We start from the raw sequence: 27058 nt of genomic DNA, 5'->3' as shown, positions 1-27058 counted from the left end.
AGTTGCTCAGTTTCGGTTTCAATGGAAGACAGCACCTCGAACTTATTGGTTAGGTGGATGAGTGTAACATCCTCTGTTCCTGGTTCCTGTCTCTCCTGTACAGGACCGCTAGACTATATGGGAACCCCACTCAGTCAAGTGGACGAGTAATGATAGATCATATATTTCTTGTAGAAGAGAGAGTATCCGCAGGAGAGGATAGTACTTGAGTAAACTTTGGTGTCTCTAGTACCTGACTCGATAATCTCTCTAACACAGCAGCTTCCAATCGCTTGACAGTAGTACGGCGATTTCGGACAGCAATCAGCTCATCTCCTGCTTGAGAATACTAAGCACAGTAGGGATACATTACGCCTGTTGAAATATATTACAGAGCAGTAAAGAAACAGTTTTAAACTAACCTTGCTTGTAGTCTATGAGTCTGATATCCTAAAAGTATTGCCAGTAGCCTTTTGGAACTAATGCAATGAACAGGCAGAAAGGGATGTCTATTACAAGACAAAATTTATTACTAGGTTTATAGTTTCTCTGAAACGTTTTCCACGTTATGGCCACTTACAAATTCGACAATAACGTTTATTTACGATGACTGCAGATAATATACTCTCCTGTAAAAAAGAAAACTTAAGTGCCACGATATTTTATTTATTTATAGCAACAATAAATCACAAACGCCGGTTTTATACCAATGGATTAAGCGGGACATTTGCAATCGAAAATTGTCAATAACATGACTTTTTCACATAAATATGTAATGAAATTAGGGAATTTTTCATTTCGGCCGAGTTACAGCGTACGTACTGAAGAGTATTCAGCACCAATTTATACGAAAGCCTTAAGTTTATTTTACTTTATTTTAGCTATTTGCTTGTTTTCCGAATTGTTATTGGTAACTCTTATTATGATATCTAACGAGTCAGTTTTACAAATACAATAGACTTTCTTAATAAAAAATATGAAAATATCACGATTCTTATCCATGTCTTAACATGTCATTCTTTTACATACAGTAATCAACAGTAAACTATGATACGTGTTCAGTCTCTCTCTCTCTCCTCTCTCTCTCTCTCTCTCTCTCTCTCTCTCTCTCTCTCTCTCTCTCTCTCTCTCTCTCTCTCACTCACTCATTCACACACACACACAGACACACACGCACACACACCATATTTTTAAATGTTCATTGTTCATAAAGTCTTCAGTGTAAGAGAAGGAATCGCCAAGCACATATGATTTCAGTTTGTGCTTTAAGTTAATTTTATTATTGATCACATTATTTTCATCGCTGGGCGGGTGATCAAAGACTTGTATGTCTGAATATCTCACACTTTTCTCTGCCACAATGACTGAAGGATACTGAAAGTCGTTTGTTCTTCTAGTATTAAATTTTTGAAGGTTACTGTTGTTTTCGCACTACGATTAATGGCAACAAACTTCATGAGGCACTAAATGAACTTTGTGGATATTGTTAGCATGACGAAATGACTGTCTAAAAGAGTTTGTAAAGTGGGCAACACGCATGATCCTTATTAAAAGCTTCTGTGTAACAAATGATTTTTTTAATCAAAGATAAGGTACCCAGAATACGATCCCATAAGATATTAGTGGATGGAAATAAGTAGAGTGATGTTTTTGACATTTCCATCCACAAAATCTATGAGCCATAATACAACAGTTGCAGAGCATAGACATTTAACGATATTTGGAACATGTGACTTCAAGTTGAGGTTGTTGTCAATACAAACATCTAAGAATTTATAAGAATTTAGAATATTTTGTTTCACTTATTGATTTACCCTCAAGCATTATTTCTATCGTGCCGTGAGGCCGAGTGTAGGCGGGGTAATAGCACCGAACACGCCAACTACTCTCGTCAACCTCAAAGTGGATGCCTGGCCGAGATGGGCTTCAAGTTATGGAGCTCTCTCGAGTTTATAGAACTACAGTTTGTATCCTTTCACTTGAAACATTTTATCCTCACCTTTCTGCATGTGTTGTGAGAGTAATATACTACTGTAGAGTGACGTCACCCAGTCGGAATTGTACTAGACCTTCTTATGGTCGGTGAATATCGTTGAATTTCAGAGCAGCCATAATCGATGGCGAACTGCAAGTGTGATTTAAATTGGCGGTTTATTTTGGTACAAACTTGCAACAACTCGAACAGCTCGCTTTGTTGGGACGTGATACGAGTTATGTTCCATACCATTAACAAGTTTACCAGACACTACAGGTTCATCTACAGATGGAGGTGCTACATGCACATTATCTGGAAAGCTAGATGACGTGGTCGTTGTACTGGTAGAAATCACGAGAAGTTAGTTATTGGTGCAGTAAAGTTTATGAAATGGAAAAGTTGTTCGTTTTGTGTACTTGCAGTGCACATGCCAAATTTGTATTGGCAATGTACATTTTCGATTATAAAAATGTAAGGACAAAGGTTGTTGTTGTTGTTGTTGTTGCCTTCAGTCCTGAGACTGGTTTGATGCAGCTCTCCATGCTGCTCTATCCTGTGCAAGCTTCTTCATCTCCCAGTACTTACTGCAACCTACATCCTTCTGAATCTGCTTAGTGTATTCATCTCTTGGTCTCCCTCTACAATTTTTACCCTCCACGCTGCCCTCCAATGCTAAATTTGTGATCCCTTGATGCCTCAGAACATGTCCTACCAACCGATCCCTTCTTCTTGTCAAGTTGTGCCACAAACTCCTCTTCTCCCCAATTCTATTCAATACCCCCTCATTAGTTACGTGATCTACCCATCTAATCTTCAGCATTCTTCTGTAGCACCACATTTCGAAAGCTTCAAATCTCTTCTTGTCCAAACTATTTATCGTCCATGTTTCACTTCCATACATGGCTACACTCCATACAAATACTTTCAGAAACGACTTCCTGACACTTAAATCTGTACTCGATGTTAACAAATTTCTCTTCTTCAGAAACGCTTTCCTTGCCATTGCCAGTCTACATTTTATATCCTCTCTACTTCGACCATCATCAGTTATTTTTCTCCCCAAATAGCAAAACTCCTTTACTACTTTAAGTGTCTCATTTCCTAATCTAATTCCCTCAGCATAACCCGACTTAATTCGACTACATTCCATTATCCTCGTTTTGCTTATGTTGATGTTCATCTTATATCCTCCTTTCAAGACACTGTCCATTGCGTTCAACTGCTCTTCCAAGTCCTTTGCTGTCTCAGAGAGAATTACAATGTCATCGGCGAACCTCAAAGTTTTTATTTCTTCTCCACGGACTTTAATACCTACTCCGAATTTTTCTTTTGTTTCCTTTACTGCTTACTCAATATACAGATTGAATAACATAGGGGACAGGCTACAACCCTGTCTCACTCCCTTCCCAACCGAAGCTTATGGGTATGATATCTATCACACTTTGCCACATCAGGATCTTTGGCATGAGATGCATTATGTTACAGGATAAATATTTACAAGTTTTGGTAAGAGATGTAAGTAAATTTTGCTAGCTGCAGATGTGTCCTTATATTGGCAGTATCTTTATAATACGTATTAAAAAGTTACACAAAATATAAAAATCTGGAGTGGAACATTTAATACGAAATTAAAGAGTGAATGAGTTACTACCATGCTTGACAGAGATTTTCTTCATGTCATCATGTTAATATAAATAATGAAGAGCAAGACAGTTATCAGTAGACAGAGTTGTTATATGAATAATTGCTACATGAATAAAAGAATAATAATTCATGAGGATGATGAATGTACCTTATTATTGTCTTTTCTATTTTGGTGACAGAACGTCTTAGAAATTCCGAACGATAAAGTTCCGTTTTGATTCATTTCGTTCGTTAAGGATCTTTTAAGGTAATTTTAGCTTTGGAATGTAAATCTGTAATTGCTCAAGGAGATCCATCTATGACCCTTTGTCAGAAACGTGTATCACAGAAAGGTTGTCATTTATTTCACCATCAGAGTGTTCATGACGAGCAAAGCTGGACGGGTTTACGATTTTTAGTCAGAGTTCATCCATATGTTCTTTGTAGTGGATTGCAAAATTTGTCCCTGTTTCTCGTGCATTGAAGCAAGAATAACGGCATGTGAGTTTGTATATGGCAGACTCTCGACGCCAATCCTCATTGGATTTGATATTGTGAATAGTTTTATTTTATAATTTATTATTTGCATGGAAGTATATTTTTATATTAAATCGTCTGAAAACATCACCAAGCTTGTACAACACGTTCTCTTGGAATGGAAGGCTGTAAAGTATTGATATTTCTGTTTTAACGTGGAATGATAGTTGTGACTGCTTTAGTGTATTTTGGATTTGTTCAACAAGAGCGTTTGTGAGAGAGGTATTATACTCATTATTTTGGACTATAGATTTAAGGATGTTCATTTCATTACATGTATCTGCTTCAGTGATGAGGATGAGGAGCATACCATTCACAGCTGATCTGAAGAAAGCAATTTTATGCTGGTTAAGTTGGCATAGGTGTTGTTAATGGCAACAGCAGTGGTAGTGGATTCTTGTTATTGTGACTGGAAACGGCTATATCAAGAACATTAATTCCTTCAGTTCTCTATTGTTTGACTATCAATCTGGTATTAAATACATTTTATTCATTTCATTTGCTGGGTTATTTAGTTCTTCCTGTGGATGACTGAAAAGTATTATTGTGTCACCCATATGTTTGTTATAATTTATAATTTTATCTGTAATTTGTGGACGAGTTAAGAATAATTCTTGTTTCTGGTCATGTATAAACATGTTAGTAAGCAGGCCTGCATAGCCGATGTTCAAATGGAATGGAAAACAATTATGTGAGAGGATTAATTCATGTTACATGATGAGTTCATAAATTTCTACATTGCTTAGCTTTGTATATGTGATTAAATTCTTTTGAATTCTTGTGAGAGTGTCTTTCTTCTGGGATTCTCTATTGGTCAGTAGAAAATTGCAGATTTTAAGCAGCTTTTTGAGCTTATCTTGAAACGCTTGGGTGTGACCTGCTTTTAGTTCACTGTTCAGTGATATTGTTGGCTTCAAAAAATTTCGTTATTGCAGTGTCTCTGGTACCTCAGTACAGCTACGTTGCTTTCATCTGCCTTTATTACGAGGGCTTCATGGCTAGTGGGATGATACTGTAAATTCATTTTCCTTAAGCTTTTTCTTTATAATTTCATTTGCTTTATGTGCTGTGGCATTCTGTGTGTTGCGGTTTAATTTGGGTGTGGCACAGGTCGCTCTGGTGCTGATAATTAAATTCTTCATCTTATTCTTCTTTAGTCTGGGAGCAATGTTATATTTGAGTCGTTCATTCAGCAAGCTCAGCTGAAAGCTATATCAATGATGTTCACAACTCTATGATAATATATGTGTGTATTGGAAGGATATGTAGATTCGTTGTCTGTTTTGTTTGAGGCAAGATCTGAAAATTTTTATTTGGCATAGATTCTGCGTATAGTTGTAAATTGTTAATGTGTGCATGAATACTGACATTAAACTGCATAAGGCGACATGGGTCAATGACCTTACAAATTTGAAATGCAATTCATTAAGCTGTTTAGTTAGCAAGACTGTCCGTTTGTAGTGCATTCTGATTCCCGATTTCAGTCAGAGGATTTCACATGGCTTTCTGTGCTGACTTGCTGCTTTTAAGGTTTTGTATCAAACAAAATTTATTTGTACTATCATGGCAACATAAAGGAAAGCTCTGTCGTATATGGTAGTAACTCATTTAGTCTATGATTACGTAGTAAATATTCCACTCTATTTGTTTATATTTTTTGTAACTCTTTATTCCATATTACATGTACAGTGCTATTGTCACAACATACATGCGGCCAGCAAGATTCACCTTCATCTATTATCTATACTTTTAAGTACTTTTCTTTAATGTAAGGCATCTCAGGCCGAAGATCATAACTCGTTCCACAATATTTCCATAAAAAGTCATTCAAATGATCCACGGAATATGTAACTGAGTATCTTAGGCCACACGATGCCATACCAGAGAAGGGTGAATCGTGTTTCGCATGACCGATGTTTGCGGAATCCATGTTGGTTCGCACAGAGGAAGTTATTTTATTCGAGATACTCTTGAAGTTGTGACTCAGGACAAAATTCTACAACTGAGGAATACCAATGATATTGGACTGTAGTTTTGTGGATGTCTTGTGCTACTCTTCATGCAGACGGGAATGTCTTGCGCTTTCTCTCATCCATTGGGAACATTGTTTTTTTCCGAGGGATCTACGGTATGTAATGGTTAGAAGAGGGGCTGAGTCAGCCACAAAATCAGCATCTACGTCCATACTGTGCAAACTACTTTGATCTACAGAGATTCCAGCGGACTCTGGGGCCTTGCTCATTTATAGTGATTTCATTCGTTTCTTAACGCTACAGACTCTATGTTACTAAGTTTTGGAATGGTGTGGGAATTAAACTACATAGTACTCTTGGATCTTCCTCTGTAACGGAACATATGAAAATGGAGTGCATAATTTCTGATTTGGTTTTGGTACGCTCAATTTAAGATCGTTTGTCATGCCAGAGTGACTGGAAATTAGGTTTGGTGACAAATTCTTAACAAATGTTACGGTTTCTTGCAGTTTCATTCCAGATGGAGAGTGTGAAAATAAACTGCTTGCATGATTCTGTGCGTACTATTACCAGTCCAACAATATATGTAGACTACGTCCTCAAAACCAATTCTTGTCGTAGGATGCTAGGAAATGCTTTACGTCTGTCGCTGAGTATTTTCCATTTGAATCTTTTTAGCAGTTTCGCTAAACTGACTCGCGAGGCGAATAATGTGCCGGTAAGATCCCGGTAATGAACTGAAGCTGGCAGTTTTTCTTACTTTCCTCAGAGTCTAGTTCCACTTGATATCTCCACGAAATGTTAGTCTCAGACAGTTGTATGACACAAATTGACTTATCGTGATTCATACATTTTGTTGTCAAGAACTATGAAGTTTTAGCTTTTCGTGAAATGCAAAGTCATAAACTTTTCTGCATTAAGAACCGATTGGCAATATTTACACACTTTAATATTTAGCAATGGCGGTCGAAGATTTCCGGTATAAAGAGTGATCCTCGTCCTGACAACAGCCTTGTCAAAAGGGTGGAGGAACAGCAAGAGTTTCATGGCAAAGGCGAGAGAATGTACAACGATCAACGATACGAGATTTCAGAAGGCAAAGGAAACAGCTCCATTAACTATGCATAATGCGTAACCGCGGGACATAGAAATACGCGTGTGTCGTTTAAATATATACCGCTGTTATTTAAATGACAGATACACATCTATATAGACTCATACAGGGTGACGGAGTAAAATTACGATACGAGTAGCATTTGAAAAAGGTACATCGCCGAGATCATCTGATCGTGAGCTATAAATGACTGTGATTGTACAAAACACAAGGTGAAAATTGGAATCGTCTTTTAATAAATTTGAGACTGTGGCACGTGATATGAAAAAAATGTATTTATTCCATTTATAAGTTTACTGCAACGATATTTTTCAATTAAATTGCAAAAAAATTTATCTAAATCGGGTGAAGTATTGTGTGCTACATAGGGACGGAGAAGAAATATAAATTACAATTAAAAATTGTCTGACAATCTAATTAAAAGAATCGACAAAGTAATTACTAAATTTCGTTGTTACCCACTGACTATGGATCTCTACATAAGAGGTATAGATACTCGTGTAATTTCAGTAGTGAATAACAAATTGTATTAGATTGTGCTGACGTTAAGAAAATGGATTTATTATGCTTTCACTTCATACTCCAACCATGTGACTGACAATAACATGGCGCCCCCAGTATGATAAAATAACGAATGAAACGTCAAATGGTGAATTCATTATCATTTAAATACACTGCACAACGCAATCAAAGGGCCATTTTTAAACCCCTTAATTGACTCCCTTTGCGACGCCGAAGTTTAAAATTTGGCTCAAAGGTGCCAACGACCTTCCTTTGTAATGGTGCCAAAGTGTGGTACCCCGCGATGTCAGCCCAGGTCTCGGCTACGCTTCGAACAGCAAGGTGTCGGCGCGTGTGAAAAAAAAGCCCAGAGTTCAGAAGTTGATGTGAGGTGTAAGGTGGGTTAGTAATGTCTCATTGACGCCAAATTTCACCACAGTTCTGCCCATCGCCACCCTAAATATGCCACACGATGGGAAGATCGTCACATCCCTTCTTCGCCGGCCGCGGTGGCCGTGCGGTCCTGGCGCTGCAGTCCGGAACCGCGGGACTGCTACGGTCGCAGGTTCGAATCCTGCCTCGGGCATGGGTGTGTGTGATGTCCTTAGGTTAGTTAGGTTTAAGTAGTTCTAAGTTCTAGGGGACTTATGACCTAAGATGTTGAGTCCCATAGTGCTCAGAGCCATTTGAACCATTTTTGAACATCCCTTCTTACCTACATCTCTTCCCTCTCCCCCTTTGTCTTACGCCTCTGCGATGAAGGTCAAAATCACAACGCACAGTGCCTGAATCACGTGTTATAGGGGGCCGACGGAAACATTTCAGACACATCGACACAAAAACTGCCGCAGCGTCTACAAAAATGCATCGACAGAAATGGTGATTATGTCGAAAAATAGCTAAATGTTCAAGCTGTAAACTGATGTAAACCATTGTAGAAATAAACAGGTCTATGTGCTTGTGAAAAATAGGAGACCTTACTTTTGGGATTACCCTCGTATTTGTTGCCCCGTATTTTTATCTATGCAGTCATCTTGAGCTTTAGTTTAAATACATTGACGGAAAAAGAAATGGCAGCACCAAGAAAGAGTTGTGCGACATTAACGAAAGTTAATAGGCATGGTTAGACATCTGAAAGATGATGTATATTCAGATTTCGCACCAAGCCTATAAGAATGGCGCTAGTAGCGCCACTATGAGAATGCAAATCAGGTATGCTTTAAATACATACTGTAAAGGACGTGATCGTTAATTACTTTTGGACCTGATGGGTTGATTTTACTCAAGAATATCTTTAAGACGATGAAGACGTCATTATTGGCACCTCATTGAATTTGAACAAGACCGTATAATAGGGCTATGAGAAGCTGGAGGTTCCTTCCACGATATTTGCAGAAAGACTTGGCAGGAATGCAGCAACTGGACATGACTGCTGGCAGCGATGGTCACGAGAATGTACGGTAGCAACAAGAGCAGCGTCTGGACGGCTACGTAACACTACCGAGAGGGAAGACCATCGTGTTCGGCTTATGGTTCTGGCGCGTTATACTGCATATCAACCGACAATCTGAGAAGCAACAGGCACCACAGTGACACTACGAACTGTTAGAGATCTGTAACTTCAAGGAGAGCTCCGAGCCAGATGTCCTGTAGTGTGACAACTGACCCCAAACCCCTGCCATTTGCGACTTCAGTTGGCACACTTTTTTGTTTCATTAACAGTTCAGAGTAACCCACCCCCTTTAAGCGTAAGGTGGGTCGGATGCTTCTGACTTTAACAGCAAAGACTTCTCATTGTTACAATCTTATTGGTATACAGTTGTTAATGCTTTTTTTAATAATATAAAGAACATAATATATAAAGATTTCTCTGAGGTTACAGCGGATTGAATGCTTAAGAATTGTTAAAATGGTTCCATATAATTTGTTACTACTTATTTGATTAGAATATAGTAGGCACAAGCGAGAGCACATTGGAGGGCAGGGTGGAGGTGCGGTATGTTTTCTAATAGAAGCTGGTTGTGCCTCGGTGCCAGTCCAATGATGACCGTGTGACGGTTAGAAGGAGGCCAACTGAGGACCTGCAGCCAATCTGTCAGTGTGCTAGACATACTGGACCTACACTTGGAGTTATGGTCCGGGGTGCGACTTCGTGTGACAGCAGAAGCACTCTCGTGATTACCCCATGCACTCTGATTGCGAATTTGTACGTCAGTCTGGTGAGTCGGCCTGTTGTGCTGACGTTCATGAAAAGCATTCCAGAGAGTGTTTTCCAACAGGATAACGTTAGCCCACATACCTATGTTGTAACCCATCATGCTTTACGCAGTATCGATATACGTATAGTCTTGGCCTGCTCGACCACCAGATCTGTCTCCATTCGAACACGTATGGGACATCATCGTTCGATGTGAACATCATCCATTAAGAGCATCAACCGTCCCTCTATTGACCGACCAAGTGCAACAGCCATGGAACCTCCATCCCACAAACTGCCATCCAGCACCTGCGCAACACAATGCATGCATTTTTGCATGCTTACACTCAACACTCTGGCGGTTACACCGGTTATTAATGTATTAATGTACCAGAATTTCACTTCTGTAGTGGACTATCTCCGACAATGTTTGTCACTTAAACACTTTACCTAGACAAATATATTCCTGAAATTTCATTTCTCTACTTTAATTATTTTTTGGTGTTACCGATTTTCTCCCGACAGTGTATGTTTTGATGTGGAAGTTACATAATCAGTAAACAAAGGTTATTTTATGGAGCATTATATGTCTGCTGTTTGCTCCTCTTTCATGTAAGCTGACAGGACCGGTTGTCTACGTTTGCTTTAAATTATTTTAAGGCATGGATCCTTCTACGCTGCCAACACACCTCCTTATGTAATAGCCGGAACGGTTCAATTTACTTAGCTTTTACCCGTGCAACATCATTTAGAAGAAATAATCGAACAAAATGGTATGTATTAAATGAAATGGACAGTGTTGACGTGATTTAATCTTTAAAAGTTATGCGAGGTCAAGAGCTCTGCTAGTTAACTGTTGGTTGTTTGGGGGTCCTGGGTGCTGTTAAAGTTCATGATATACTGCGTACGAAATCCTTTGGGGGCCAGTCAAATAGCCTTTAGGGTTTGGGTAGCACACGAGAAGATTAAACTCGGAGGTGTAGAAAGAAAGTGGGTGTATAATGTACAGCGCGAAATGGAAAGAGAGAGGATCATGCATCGCGTTATCTTACATCGTCTGCAAATAAACGAACATTAATATGGACAGAAAAAGTGGAGAAGAGAAACGTAGGTAGATTAGAGTTTACCGTCCCATCTATATCGACTCATTAGAGACGGAGAAAAAGCTCGGAATGTTTAAAGGGTGGGGGAAGAAAATTGACCGTGCCCTTTCAAAGCAACCATTCTGATATTCGACTGGAGAGATTTAAGAAAATCGCGGTAAACCTAATTCTGGATGGCAGGACGCGTATTTGAATCGTCTTCCGTTGTGGTAACCGCCGCGCCACCTCGCTCGGCAGAGATAAATGGAGTGATATTATAGCCCTTATACTTTTTTTTTTTGAGAATTTTTCTTCGTAAAGATGTATGCCTCAGGCGTATCTGACGAAAAAACCTTAGCAAAGCTACATTGATAAGTGGGTAAGCTGGCATATTAGTGTTGGGTATAAGTACGTGAAGAAATGCCAAATACCAGTTTCATGAAATTTGAAAAGAATTATTTAGCAGCAGTGCTACAGTTAATTTATAAAATTGTGTGTGTGTAAATAGTACTGAAAAACATATTATATTTTATTGCGTTCTATAGAGATGTTACTCGTGAATATCATCTGCGTACATGCCAACCGCGGTGGAAGGGTGCAGCTTCAGCACTCTTATTACTATAAACGTAACGTGCTGTGTAGTCATTTGAAGAAGCTGAACAAAGTGTATGCTACATAAGTTGTGCGGATGCCGCGATCTCCGGAGAAGAGGGCTGCCGCACAAGACAGGTTTTTCTGAACTGCTGGAGACCAAAGAAAGGAGCAGCGCAGAGAAGAAATGCCGAGTGAACGGATCGCCTCGTGGTGTCGTCTTGGTGAACGAAGGCGTCTCAAAGTCGCGTGGGAGATCAAAGACGCAAAACGAAACAGGATTCCCCCGGTGTATACACTTGCAGTGAACTCTTCCTGTTCGCTCGATACTCCCGACCAGCAGCTCATTGGTATTGATCTCCTCTGTCAGAGCTTCACGGAATCTACAAAGTTTGAAGTTCTGTGTCGGCCGAGCTCAGATTCAAACAGTGCAATCTGCAGTACCATGTGGTGGAGGGAGGAATTGTTTCCAGTTGCGCTTATACAGTCACAGCGTATTGTGCGTCTTCTTATTTCGTTTATGACATGACTGAAATCCTGAGAGTTTACGGGTTATAGCTCTTAGTCTTACACGACTGCCTCTTACATTTAATACAAGCGCAAGGCACGACAGGTAAAAATGAATATGCGAGGCCATTATTGTGCTTAATGGTTATGCTGCAACGAATCAGTCCCCGCTACAGAAACTGGTTGTTTCCTTGTACGGTGGAAGATCCTCAGCTCTTGCGAAGCACTTATCCCGTTGTCGTGTTTCTTCGCACTCACTATACCACGAGTAAGCAACACAGGAAAAATTCAGAGGAAAAATAAATGATCCAGAAGTCTCATGTCTTACTCACAAACGAGTATGAAGCTGTGTTCCAGAAGTGTCTAAATTCAGTTGTCATTGAAAGCTTGCTATATTATTTACAAATCGGGAAAGTCATTTAAGGTTTGGAACTGACACACGACTAGTGAAACATCGTGCCAATTTTTCACCCTCGGTTTATTATTGAGACATAAATTTATTTAATATGTATTTGCACAGGAGATGCAACGATACCAAATCCTTCTGTTGTTTATGTGGAATACAGCAAAACACAGAGAGTAAGGGTGAAATTCATCATTGATTTTTTTCCGAAAAATTATTATCAGAAAAAACATCGTTAGTGATTGTTCTGTGGTCATCAAACTGGAAATAGTACGCTCTAAATTAATCAAGAGCGTCCACAATGGTATTCTGATATTTTCGTTGATATGCTCCGTAATCCAAAGTTTACATATGCGATGTTTGATAAGTCCCAAGATTTCTTGCGACTCTCAGTACATTCGGCGTTACACTGAAATGACTATATCCTCCCCGAAGCCAAATACGATGTTCGCAGTAAAAACTGTAGTTATAATTTTTATAAGTATCGGTTGCATAATTTTTAATTTTATTATCGGTTTCATGTATCACTCATGAGAGCAAGCTGGGTGCAGGGGCGGTTAGCGGCATAATACCTAAGCGAGTCTTGTATTGGAATCAATGAGAACCGGAAACTGCACTTCCTCAACTGATTCATGGTTACAGTACAATCGAACAGAAACTTCAGGACGTCAACTAACGAAGTGAACAGACATTCGTGTAACAGAAGACTTACAATAAAAGAAATCGGATGTGTTATGCGAGGAGGGAGTATTAGCAAAAATGTATTTCGTTTTGTGAAAAAATTGTAAGATATCTTTGCTTCATCAATAACTGCGCGTGTTTCACAGAACCTGCAAACAAACGTAGACCCCACATGTGTAACGTCGTTGCAGTCTAGTTAGAATGTAAGGTTTCCAGGGAAGGCTGAATATAAACATACGCTATCTTTTCTTCTTCCCTGTTCATACCAATGTAAAGAATCTCTTTATAAGATATCATCGTCATCGCCATCGTCATCATCATCTCCTTCCAAGGATTAGGTGTTGTAATCACCTGCTCCGGTATCTATTATCCATCCATCCATCTCTTACGAGGTCTATCTTGTTCTCTCTCTCCAGTTGGCCGGTAATTGATTATCTTTTTCTGGTAATCTTTTTTTTTTGTCATTATATCAACATGAGTTTTCCATTTCATTCTATTCTCTTCTATCTTGTCATTAACTGAAAAGATTTTTAAATCTAATCTTATTGTTTCATTCTTTGTTTTATCAATTTTATTACAGCCTCTCACATATCTCATGAACTTAATTTCTGCTGCTTATATGCATAATTTTTTTTTTGTTACTGTACTCGATTCGGAACAATATACAAGAGTAGATACAGCAATAAATTATAGAATTTCATTTATGTTTCTTTTCTTATTTTCCTTCCCAAAGTTTTTCCAATTGTTCTGCAGAGAGCTTGATATTTATGTACCCTAATTTTCAATGTCCTTGTCACAGTTAAAACTAATATCACATCCTAGATAACTGAAGTGGGATACCTGTTCTAAAATTTACTCTTTTATTATTATTTTCAATCTAACTGGTTTCTTTCCTTTGGAAGCTATTATTGCGCAGATATAGTTAAATTGTAATCTATTGCGTTTTGGCTATATACTGCCCTTTGCAAATTATCTTCCATTTCCTGTATAATTATCTGCTATCAGCATATAACAGAGTATTTAATGATACGTTAGATACTAGTTTAATTCCTCAGCATATTTCATCTTTCCACTTCATAACAAGGTGGTCAATATATAAATTAAATAAAGTGAGTGATAGATTGCACCCTTACCGAATATCTTGTTTTATTAAAATTTCATCTGACATTTTCGGACCTGAACTTCTAACTATTTTTGTATTTACATATTGGCTCTTTATCGTATTAATAAGATGTTCAGGAAATCCTTTTATTTTCAATATTCCCTATTTTTTTGGTTTCCTTTCGTATTTTCAAAGTATAGTCGTCGACGGTTGTCCTGTTAACAGTTTTACATGCGTCAAAAGTTTCAAATTGTTTCCATTTCCTTCATTTGGAGGTGAAGGCTCTGCTAATTCATAATATTCATCGCTCGTAACTAGCTACGGGGTTATACATCAACAGAAAGAGAAAATCATAGCTCGTTTCCATTGTCGCATTATGTGAAAGCTTCAGACAGTGATCGTACAACAACGTCCATTGACTGGTAATGCTGAAATAAACAGTGTTTAAGAGACACACTACGTGCACGCCCTCAAGCGTGATCGACCTTCGAAAGAAGCATCATCATAGTGGTAATCACCATACTGATCATCACCATCTTTTTTCAATGATTAGACTCAACAGCCTCTTTCCGTGCCAATCGCTCTCTAGGTCTTGCAGGTTACCCACTGGCGGAAGTTTGGGCGTTCAAGATGATCGCTGATACCTTACCAAAGTACGCTTTACCCTTCCATTTCCTTGAGAATCTCTTCAGTTCTGACCACGTCTTTCCTACGGCAAACTTTTACGCCTCGAAGGTATCTCAATTCAATAGTCGGCATTATAGATGCTTCCCTTTTTGCGTGTAACGGGGTCGCAAGCTATATTATTTTAAATTTAACCTTGGTTCTTTTCTTTTCTTCTCTTGTTATTCAGGAATTTTTACATTATACTACCTGACTGATTCAGCTTGGTTGTTCTTGTAAAGGTTTGAGTATCTCTATTAAAAATTAATTTGCATCCTGGATATTCGAAGTATGATACTTACTCAATTATATGATTTCCAGCAATATTTTCGTTCCTACAGAATCTTTAATAAAGAACGCTACAATCCTTGTATTACTGTTGGGTACGGTAGTTGCTCCATTCTCTGAATCCCTGAAACCATCGTTCTCAGAAATATAGAAGATGCAGAACAACCTCGTCCCTTCCTTTTGTGAGACAGTTTATATCTCCTCTTCTTCTTCTCCTTCGAGTCTACAAAAAACCATATGCATCGCACCTCTGTTAATGCCTTGTGTTTTTCAAGATATCTAAAATCTACTGTGATTCACACTCCACACTGAAGCGAAGATCCACGCATAACTGATTAAAAAAGACGATGGCTTGGTCATAGGAATGCAGATCTGAGCAAAGTTTGTCCGGTATCTGAATCGAGCTAACAGACACATTACAGGATGTAACTGTTGAATAATATATCGAATGCAAAGAGTTGCTTCGTCGTTCTTGCGGTCTACTTAGGACGAGGTCACTTCAAACTTTACTAGAAGCAAAAAATAGTGTTGGAAAGAGACCACGACTGGGCGTAAAACTTTGCGTCTTCTTGCGTGTGTGACCGACGCGCGAATAACTCTGGCGGTGGTCGAGCGCCTGGACGCCTCAGACAAATGACTGTGCTACGCTCACAGCAGTCACCGCTCAGAACAAATGACGGCCGCTGTCACTCCCCACCACGTAGGGAGAGCAGCGGTGGAGGGAAGGTAGTTCTCCACAACACAGCAGCTGTCATATGCCGCCGCCAGAGCAGGGGAGAGGTCGTTGAGCCCATCACACTTAGTCTGGCGAGTATGGAGATTGCGTTTTATAACTTTATACTATCCCCCCCTCTCTCTCCCTCTCTCTTTCCTACCGTAGAAATCGACAGGTACACATTTGAAATATATACTTTATTTTTTGTTTAATTTTGTGGCCGGACGCCGTTCTTGTAGCCATAGTCGTCACATGACCTAAGTGAGCGAAGTACGTCTCTCTGCGTATCATGTAAACTTCGTTCTGTGCGTTATCGTCCTTTAAATGTCTTTGTATCGTATTTTCTGGGATATGGACTGGAGACATGACCAGAATTTTCCGAAACGACCGCGTGAAACCACCTAAGAACTACGGTTAGACTGGTTAGTGTACCAAGCCAGCGAATTTACGGTGTGGATTTGATTCGGATGTGGCTCATCCCCCAGCTCCACAGACTGGCCCACTGTGCGTTAAGTTGCACATATACGCTGATCAGCCAGAACATTATGATCACTTACCTAACAGCCAGAATGTCCACCTTTGGCACAGATCGGCGACGCGTCGTGGCTTGGTATCAACGAGGCCTTGATACGTCGCTGGAGGGAGTTGGCACCACACCTGCACGCGCAAGTCACATAATTACCACTAATTCTGGGGAGGGTAGCCATGACCTTTGAAGTCACGTTCAATCACATCCCAGATATGTTCGATCTGTTTCAGATCTGTCGAGTTGGAACGTCAGCACAGCAACTGAAGCTACTGTGTTTCGCGAACTACTCCATCACACTGCTGACCTCGTGACATGGGGCATTATCTTGATGAAAAATACCACTGCCATAGGAAAACATTATAGTCATGAAGGAGTATACGTGGTGTGCAACTAGTGTACGATACTTCTTGGCTGTCATGGTGAGCTCCGATGGACGCGCTGATGTCCACGTGAATGTTGTTCCCCACTCATAATGGAGCCGCTGCCATCTCGTCTCCGTCCCGCAGTATAGATGTCAAGGAGGTGTTCCCCTGGAAGACGACAGATTCACGTCCTCCCATAGGCATGGGGAAGAAAGTATCGGGACTCATCACACCGTGCAACACTCTGCCACTGCACCAACGTCACGTGCCCATTTCAGTCGCAATTGCCGATGTCATAGTGTTAACATTGGCACATACAAAGAACGTCGACTGCGGAGGTTCATTGTTAGAAGTGTTCGGTCTACTGTGTGTTCTGACACGCTAGTACTCTGCCCAACATTAAAGTCTGATGTTGGTTCCGCCACAGTTCGATGACTGTCCTGTTTTGACAGGACAGCCTACGACTTCCGAGGGTGATGAGGGATGGTCGTCCAACGCCAAGTGGTTTCTCCTTGATTTCGCCAGGTGTTTAAGACACTGATCACAGCACTCCTCGAACAAAAGACGTGCAGTTTCCGAAATTCTCGTGCCGAGCCTCCGGGCCATTACAGTCTTCCCTCGGCCAGACTCGGATAGATCGCGCATGTTCGCCATCCTGCACACGGATAGCAGGCTCAGTGATACTAGGTGCACCGCGGGTGCGTCTGACCTGCAGTCATTCCTCGCCAGGTGACGCTGCTACGGTTTCATAGTGGGTCGGTGACCGAAACGTTCTTGCTGATCAGTGTACACCTGCTTCTTCATCTACATGTCTACCCTGCAATTCACACTTAAATGCCTGGTTCATATAACCACTTTCAGACTATTTCTCTACCATTCCACTCTCGAAAAGAGGGTGGGTAAAACGAACACTTAAATTCGTGGGAGATCCAGTTTCTCTCTCTTTTCTTTTTCTATCTTTCTTTTTTATTACGATGATCATTTCTCCTTACGTAGGTTGGCGTCAACAAAACATTTTTGCATTCAGAGGGGAAAGTTGTTGAACAAAATTTAGTGACAATATCTCGCCCGAAGGAAATACGACTTTATTTTAATGGTTGCTACATCAACTCGCTTATCATATCCGCGATACTCTGTCCACTACTTCGCGATAATACAAAACGAGTTGCCTTTGGACTTTTCCGATTTTCTCCATTATTCCTATTTGGTAAGGGTCTAATAATGCACAGCAATACTCTAGCAAAGGATGGAACAACGCAGGCAGTCTCTTTAGTTGACCTGTTGCATTTTTCTAAGTGTTCTGCCAATAACAAGCAAATTTTGGGTCGCACCCCCACAACAGCGATCGTTTCAGTTCAAGATGTTCGTAATTGTAATTCCTAGGTGTTTATTTGAATTGTCAGTCTTTAAATTTGTATGATTTATCGTGTAACCGAAATTTAACGGATTCCTTTCAGTATTCTGCGCCATAGTGAAATCTTACCTAAATAATTTGGCAATTGCTTTTCATCTTCTCATGACTTTACTAGGCGGCAATTGGCAGTATCATCTGCAAATAATCTCTGAGGGCTTCTCAGACTGTCTCTTAAATCGTTTATATAGATTAGGAGCAGCGAAGCGTCTACAACACTTCCGTGGGGCACGCCGAATATCACTTCTGCGTTACTCGATGATTTTTCATCGATTACTACGTACTTTGACCTTTCTGAAAGGAAATTACGAACCCCTCGCTCAACCGAGACGATACTTCATAAGCACACAATTCGATTAGAAGTTGCTTGTGAGGAATGGTGTCTAAAGCCTTCTGGAAATTTGGAAATATGGAATCAATTTGAGATGCCAAGTCGGTAGTACTAATTAGTTCGTTTGAATAAAAAGAAGAACGATATTTTCTGAATCAGTACTATGCATCAATAAATCGTTTTCTTCCAGGCAAATTATAATGTTCAAACAGAAGATACTTTCCAAAATCCTACTACATACAGACGTCAGCGATGCGGGTATGTAATTCAGCCGATTGCTCCTATATCCTTTCTTGAGTATTGCTGTGATCTGTACAGCTTTCCAGTCTTTAGGTACAGATCCTTCGTCAGGGGTGTTGTTGTATGTGACTAATAAGTATGGGGTTATTATATAAGTATACTCTGAAAAGAACATTTAGCCGCGAGGTGTAGCCGCGCGGTCTGAGGGCGTCTTGTCACGGTCGGGGCGGCTTCCCCCGTCTGAGGTTCGAGTTCTCGCTCGGGCATGGGTGTGTGTGTGTTGTCCTTAGCGTAAGTTAGTTTAAGTTAGATTAAGTAATGTGTAAGCTTAGGGACCGATGACCTCAGCGGTTTGGTCCCATAAGACCATATCACAAATTTCCAGTTTCCAAAAGAACATTACTAATATACGATCTGGACCGTAAGACTTGCCTTTATTAAGTGATCTCAGCTCCTTCGGCTACACCCTGATATCTAGTTCTAAGTTGCCAATTTTGGCAGCTATACTTGGTTCGAGTTCTGGAATATTTATTTCGTATTCTTTCGTGAAGGAATTTCGGAAAACCGTATTTAGCAACTCCACTTTTGTGGCACTGTCATTGCTAACATTAACATTGCTATTGCAGAATAAAAGTTCTGATTGTATCTTGCCGCTGGTGCATTTTACATACAACCAAAATCTCTTTGAGTTTTCTGACAGATTGCGAGTAAGAATTTCGCAGTGGAAATCATTAAAAGCATCTCGCATTAAAGTCCGCGTAAGATTAGAGCTTCAGTAAGAAATCTCTAATCTTGAAGATTCTTTTAAATTTGGAATACTTTTTTCGTTGCTTCTGCAACAGTATTCTGCCCTGTTTTGTGATTCATGGGGGAGCAGACCTACCTATTAATTTATTTGGTAGAAATCTCTCAATTGACTTTGAATTGAAGCCAGATCTGGTCTACACTTACACCGTTAATATGTAAGGAGTGGAGATTGTCTCTCAGGGAGGCGCCAAATGAATTTTTATCTGATTTTTTTGAATAAGTAGTTATTACGTAGTTATTTTGGAAGGAGTAGAAACTGTCTCTTAGGAAGTCGCGAAGCGAATGTTTTCTTTATTTTTAAACATAAATATTTTGCGTTTATTTTTGGTGGATTTGGATGTTACGGTATTCAGTCTCTTTGCACGACCTTCATGCTCCCTAATTGCTCAGGATTATTTTTTACTAAAATGTAATTATGTTATCACAATCATTTACATTTCGAGTGGGCTCCTGTACTATGTATTCAAAATTGTTTTCGGAGAAAGCATTTAGTACGATTTCGGTCGATGTTTTATGCCTACCACCGACTTTAAACATATATTTTCACCAACATATCGAATATAGGTTAAAGTCTTAAGGAGTTTTAAATAAAACATAGGTTATTACCATACTAAATCTTTATTCTTTATGTCTAGATATTGAACACATTTCTCCTAACGAGAGACCAGTTTGTTCATGCCGTCACTGTAAGATATATGACCTTGTTGGAGGAACTATAACATCACTTCTGCTTGCAACGTTTCATCTTTATCACAGTGATTTCCTCGAAGGTGTTCTTTAAGTTTTCGAAACAAATTAAAATCGGATGAGGATGGTTCTATGAGGGTGATCGATGACAGTGAAACTTAGGCATCGCATTGTTGCAAATGTCGCAGCGCAGCTCAGCATTGTCATGCCGAAGGAGACAATGCTCACTGTGTGGATGAACTCCTAGAATTCGAATCTCGATTACAGCAAACTGTTTCTCATGTGCCAGTATAGTTACATAACACACCTGCAATGTTACACACTTCAATTCTGCGCTGCGAAGCACTCTAGCGGCAGAGGGCTGCAAAAAATGTAGTCATGAAGAATAAAGAGACAGAATATTAATAATGATTGTTTAAAAACCTTTAAAAGTCTTCACATAAAATTCGGAGGCATTGCTTTTCTACTTACCCGCTGAATATCAGGAACAAACATGACGTGGTACTTTGTAACAGGTTTGTTTCTGATATTCTGATGGTGGGCCATTGATCAAATTCGTAAATAAATTTTTTTTTATAACAAGTGGATTCTTCTTATATATCGTCTGAGACAATGTTCAGGGCGTACTTAGTTGACTGCGTTTGCGAGTATTGCAGTAGTTATTGCTGAATGCCATGTTCAGTTTGATTTGTTGTGTTTGCGCTGTTGATGCTAGAGTGAGCGATGAATCAGTTCCTGGTTCTCCGAGGTCGATAGCTACCTAAAATTCACGGAAGCAAACCTCACTATCTTTAGAGCCGGTTGATGCCCGGTACCAATAATAAAGTTTTGTTGTAGTGGCTGCACTGAGTACACAAAAATTTTCTGGTGATCACGTTGTGTGCTTAACATAAGGAGTCCGAATAAAATGTTGATTAAGTAATAATTAATTAAATATTTTCACAGCAGTAGCGTCTGAAGGTACTAACAAGAAATGATGCACCAGCTGCTGAAATACAATAGAGGTACGTAGGAACTTCAGAAGGTAAGTTACACACACTAAGAACATTGCTCAAAAAGAGTGGCACATTGTCAGAAGAGAGTACATTTACCTAGTGTCTTGCAGATACAGATCTCCTGCAGCGCGGATAACAGATGCCCCACAGTGTGGAAGTGAAACGGCGCATCACAGTTTGCGAGTTAAATGGCGTGGTGTGACCTTTACACAGGGGGCTTGTCGCGAAGTGAATTATCAGTTTATAGCTCTTAGCCACAGATTATGTACTTACGACTAATGTCACGGTCAGAAATCTAGACCAGAAGTGCTCTCTGTCATTCTCTAGAGCTCCAGCGAACATGCGACTGAGCGTACTTTGTATTCAGTTGGCCACATTTTATATTTTCATTCCTACCAATCGTACTGTTTGTTAAAACAGCTCCAATCTTGGCCGGTTCCTTATCTTCGCATCTTCTCTTAAAGAATGTTCCCCTCTAGAAATAACAATCAGCGACATTTTTATATTCTTTCAAAATTATCACACTTTCCTAGACTTGAGAGCATAAAGGTTTATAATCGCAGCTGATCTCGATCTTCGTCTCCCTGAATCAAAATTTGCCGGGTACTTCCCTACTGCTCAGCAAAACTGGGATTCCCCAATGTGCGTATCATTCTATCATATGATGAAACAGACAGTGCTAGTGTTCTCAGCATTCCAAGTTATAGAGACAGAGCAGTGTGCTCACAGAAATTAAATTTGCTAAGAGGTTTCTTTCAGTTTTGTTGTCAGAAATGCTTCTGCCAAGATAAAAGTTCTACGTCTTTCTTTTCGCAAGTTTAGCAATTATGAAGCAATGCACTACTGTCAACTTGTTGTTCTCTGTGAAATAATGGAGCCCGTTTCATTTTTATATTGATTCATCTTATATTTATCAATGTTGGTGGTATTATGCTCCAGTATTGACTAACCTGCTCCTATAGCATTAACATGCAGAAAGTTTGCTTACCAAGAAGATAAAATATCTCTGTGGAAACGGTTTATAAAATAAAACAACGTTTTTTAGTTTCCGTCTCTGTCCTGAAAAGCAATGCACCTCTTTTGATTTGTTATTCTTTCTTCACTTAGCCTACGTTTGAGAGAGTACTCAGAGATCTTTTATTCTGAGGTGACTTAAGTCTACCATTCTGCTCATCATCAAGAATTCCGGTTTCTCCAGAACGTGGCAATCTTTAATGTTAGCCTGGATCAAGACACAGCACCATAAGCGGTGTTCCGATATACATTAATTCCTTTTGGTATGGATTACGCTGTACGACAGTGTTAACATATTAACTGGGTTCTGTGTTTTCCCCTGAAGATATTTTTTGTGCGGCAGTTTTACATATGAAAGGTTAATGAAAATTAGTTTATTTTATTTGAGATCAGATGCTAGTAAATTTCTTTTTACGTTGTGAACTTCTTATCCTATTATTTTTATCTTCACATATCTGAGTTTCAGATTTACACAAACACAGAACAAACATGTGAAACAAGGAAAAATACTACTGATAATAAAAAGAACCATTTGTTTCAGGACGCAGAAACAGGTCACTGGAATTTTACTGTTTTCAAATCTTGCAGATTGGTAGATTTTTACCTAAGTTTCACAGATTGCAACAAGAAGTTCGGGGCGTAAAACTTTGGAAAAGTGATGGACTAGTACGGTTAAGAACGCAGAATGAGAATATGCAATAATCGATGCAAAAGTGGAAGTTCTGGTTGCAAAGATTAAGTATAATCGGGAAAAGATAAAAGAGAAACGAAATGGTTGGTTAACCAGTGGAAATAGCGGTCGAGATTCCCTCATAGACCGAGATCATTTGGCTTACATCAAATACGCTCGAAAATGATGATCGTGTTTGCTGTTTTGTGGCGAGCGTACTTAATCTTTTGGGGTAAGTTGTAACATCATGTGACTATGATGCAGTTTAGACCGTTTCCTGCACAGCTGGAATCCTCAGAAACTCGACAAGCAGGCAATGTTGAATAAGCAGGCAGTGTTCCACTTCAATCAGTACGTTTTTGGTGGTGTCTTGTTGTTGAGAAAAATAATGCTAGATGTGTACAGATCTAGAGATCTTCATTGGTGATGGAACAGATAATATTAGCGCTCAGAAATACAGGTAAGACTTGCTGCAACTATATTTGCAACTTTGCACAGGTGTCGTTGGATCAGACTTGCTCAGGCGAAAAGTCGCGTCCGCATCAGACATCTCTGTTGAGAGCAAGGTCTTTGGATTGCAGTTGCATAGAACACATTTAGTATGCAGACAGGAGGTAATCGGTTGCAAGAGGAACCCCAGAAGAGCCTCACAGCATATCACGTTATGCCTAGTAATGTGTAGCGCTAGTCGCGTCCGTATCCTTAACTGACGTTTTATTCTTGTTAATGCGATTTACGATTTTGAACAAAAGGTTTTCGGGCTTCCAGCCGTGTTAAATGGTTAAAATGCTACGAGAAAGCATACATAGGTCATTATGAAGTGGAATGACTGCTGAAGGGGTACTGATACACTCTCATATAGGGCAAGGCAGCAATGACAAGCCACGTGAAGTATATCCAGAATGAATAAATATATCGAGCTTCGGCTTTTACGAAGTTATAGCTAACAATAAGGCGAATTCCTTACGCTTACAAGTAATTTTTATCGTTTATTTTCACCGACTTACGACATCGACTTTGACTTTGTTGTTGTTTTAATGGCATTTAAAAGAAGCCGCGCGGGGTAGCCACGCGGTCTTAGCTGCCTTGCCACGGTTCGCCCCCCCCCCTCCCCCTGTCGGAGGTTCGAGCCCTTCCTTGGCCATGGTGTGCTTGTTGTCCTTAGTATACGTTAGTTTTAGATTAAGTAGTGTGTAAGCCTAGCGACAGATGGATGACCTCAGCAGGTTGGTCCCATAGGAACTTTCCACCACCAAAAACTTGAAAGAAGCTTGTAAGAGAACTTCAAGAACATAACATGTATGGGACTTGATCAAATAATATCAGGATAACAGCGCCGCAAACGACTGTCCCACTGAAGCAGAAAAGGTTCCACAAACGTCTGCCCTATTATAACAAATATAAGAAAACAAGTAACTCAGCTATGGCTCTGGTGTATAGCGGTGCGCTTGAAGCCGATCAGCCTGTGTTCTGATGTCATAGCTCGCGAAGCTACTGAAACATTCACAACACAACAGTCGAAAAAGTGAATATCGTTTATACTGAGTGTAACCAGACAATTAGAGAAGCAGGGCGGTTGTTCGCTGAAGGGTATCCAGAACATTCCAATCTCTCACGATCTGCCTTTGCAAACGTTATAAAAAAAGTTCTAGAAACTGGAAGTGTGGAGAGTAAAATACGCTAAGAAAAAAGTAGAGCAACTCATGGAAGAAATGAAACTAACATTTTAGCAGTTCTAATACACAACGCAAATGTCACTAAGAGGCATCTCGGAAGTACGAGAGGGATCAGCCAAACGAGTGTTCTGCGAACACTACATTCCATCACGCTTCATCCTCTTCACATTTCGCCACATGTACAGCTTCGTAGCAATGAATTCCAGAATTGGTTATTGTTCTCCGAATGTTATCTTTGAAAAGTGCGAAGTTCAAATGGTTCTAAGCACTATGGGACTTAACAACTGAGGTCATCAGTCCCCTAGACTTAGAACTACTTAAACGTAACTAACCTAAGGACATCACACACATCCATATCCGAGGCAGGATTCGAACCTGCGACCGTAGCAGCAGCGCGGTTCCAGACTGAAGCGCCTAGAACCGCTAGGCCACAGTGGCCGGCAAAAGTGCGAAGTGGTGCGGTATATCTATGCAAAATTTTGTTCAAGGAAGAAACATGGTTTACAAACCACGTGCATCCACTAACTTAAATCCGATTGAATATGCTTACAACGTCATAGGCAGGAGCATTGTAAACCCGACACCGCCACTTCAGATCATTGGTGACATCCACATAGCGCCTGATCAGCAGTAGTAGACTTTATCACAGTCCCGCACCAGAGAACTGACACAACACACAGAGTTTGCGATGCCGGTTTTTCAGTATACCAAATATCCGTATCAGTATATCATGTGCAGCAATTTTGTCTGTACAGTTTTTAAAGGACTCATTATTGCCGCTTTTGTTACTCTCTTGCGCCACTTAAATAACTGTCACAGTTTCTTAAAGCTACTGTATTTTTATTAGTGTTGCTGGATCTAGTATATTTGGAGTGAAATATTAAACACAGTATTATCATGAGTAGGCGAGTGAGAAAAGATTTTGTTAACTGCCATTTTATTTGCTTCTTCGCGGTTACTGATAAACATTATGGAGAATTTCTCCCAGTGGCGTCGGACCTTTTTCCAGTGTAGCCTCTAACCCCAGAGGAAGTATTACTCAATTTCCTACAACGCCATCACATGTCTTCTCTTATTGCTGACAAATGAAACTGAGGTGGCAGCAGAGATGTAAATATTCAAGCAAGCTACTAGTTGATGGAAAAATGCGTCAAGGCGAAAGCAAAAGTAATGCGTTGTTGCAAATCCAAAAACTGAAAGATCAATTTACTTTCGCTGTCGGAGGAGTTATAATATGTTACGGTGGCCTACATCTTGTATGCCTACATGTCGTTACGTGGAGGTCGAAGCTCACGTAACTTATTGACACGTGTGTAATTACATCTGTACTCCCTGGGCAATTTCGAGACTCACGGGACTAACTTGTAGCGGGGAAGCTGAGGTAATTTGTATTAACGAGGCGCGCTTTGTTTTCCACCTCACAATTCACACGCCATTGTGTGAGATAAAGTGAAAGCAGCCAACGCGAAACAGACTGCATTAGCTCTGACAGCCACACAGGAATTGCAGTGTGATTTATGCGGAGCGACGGTAAAAGTAATTTAAACACTGTATTGTGGCCAACAGCAAACACGGTAGCTGCTTTCCAGCGCTCTTATGTAAATGAAACATCGTGTATGTGGCGGAGAAAACACATAGATATTTTGTTACAGTTTCGAGATTCCTACCTAACGCACAATCGAAGGACCATATTTCAGACAGTCTGCTTCGATGTTAGAGATTGTAGAGAGGTAAGATTTTTGTTCTTTTCTGCTGGTGTTTAACTTTTTCGTTGAGACGTACAACTTAGAGATATTGCACCGATGTAGCTTACGGAACATTGATACATTAATAAAACCTTTATTAGGAATGATTTACACAATTAGGGGTAAGAAAAGTATAATTGATGATAATTCTGAGCTCGATTTACGCGGATATTTAGTCCCTTAATACAATCATCCAGCTCCATATACGATTTCATTAATTCACGATTGTGCGGTGAGTTAAGTCCGCCTGGAAATAAATTTTCACGACCAGCATTTGACCAGCAAGAGAATGAAGGGTGTTAACAAAGTTTCTGGTAACCAGAATACCACCCAGTCCCTCCGCAGCATGATGTCCTGTGAGGAGATGTGGCGCAGTTGATTGTGGAATGTAGGTAAAGAACACCCTTGGAGGAGAATCAACAGTTTACTATTTTCTCGTTTCCGTAATGGTCCACCAAAGAAAACACTGCACAAGATCTCAGCGAGTCTACTGCACGACACTGATACAAACTGCGCTGAAAGTCTGTCGCAGTAAGCGCGCTACCAGACAGTAAATTAGTCACCCCAGGAGACTAATACCATGTAACTCCACCTCCAGTCCTGGGAATGACTTCGCTTTGGCGACTGTGTGTTTGTAGGTTTCTGAAAGTATTCCATATC

The 27058-nt window shown here is 40.0% G+C and overlaps 1 protein-coding gene across 1 annotated transcript in view; it reads right to left on the bottom strand.

Moving 5' to 3' along the window:
* The window catches only part of LOC126474555 (synaptotagmin-5), a 258676-nt gene extending 237832 nt beyond the window's left edge, over positions 1–20844 (bottom strand). Inside the window, exon 1 of the mRNA XM_050102030.1 lies at positions 20770–20844. Within this exon, the coding sequence (XP_049957987.1) occupies positions 20770–20844 (75 nt within the window). The remainder of the gene's footprint in view (positions 1–20769) is intronic.
* Positions 20845–27058: the final 6214 nt, after the last annotated feature.

Source organism: Schistocerca serialis, chromosome 4 (assembly GCF_023864345.2).
Source record: "Schistocerca serialis cubense isolate TAMUIC-IGC-003099 chromosome 4, iqSchSeri2.2, whole genome shotgun sequence".
Classification (NCBI taxonomy): domain Eukaryota; kingdom Metazoa; phylum Arthropoda; class Insecta; order Orthoptera; family Acrididae; genus Schistocerca; species Schistocerca serialis.
This window is presented reverse-complemented; position numbering and strand designations above follow the sequence as displayed.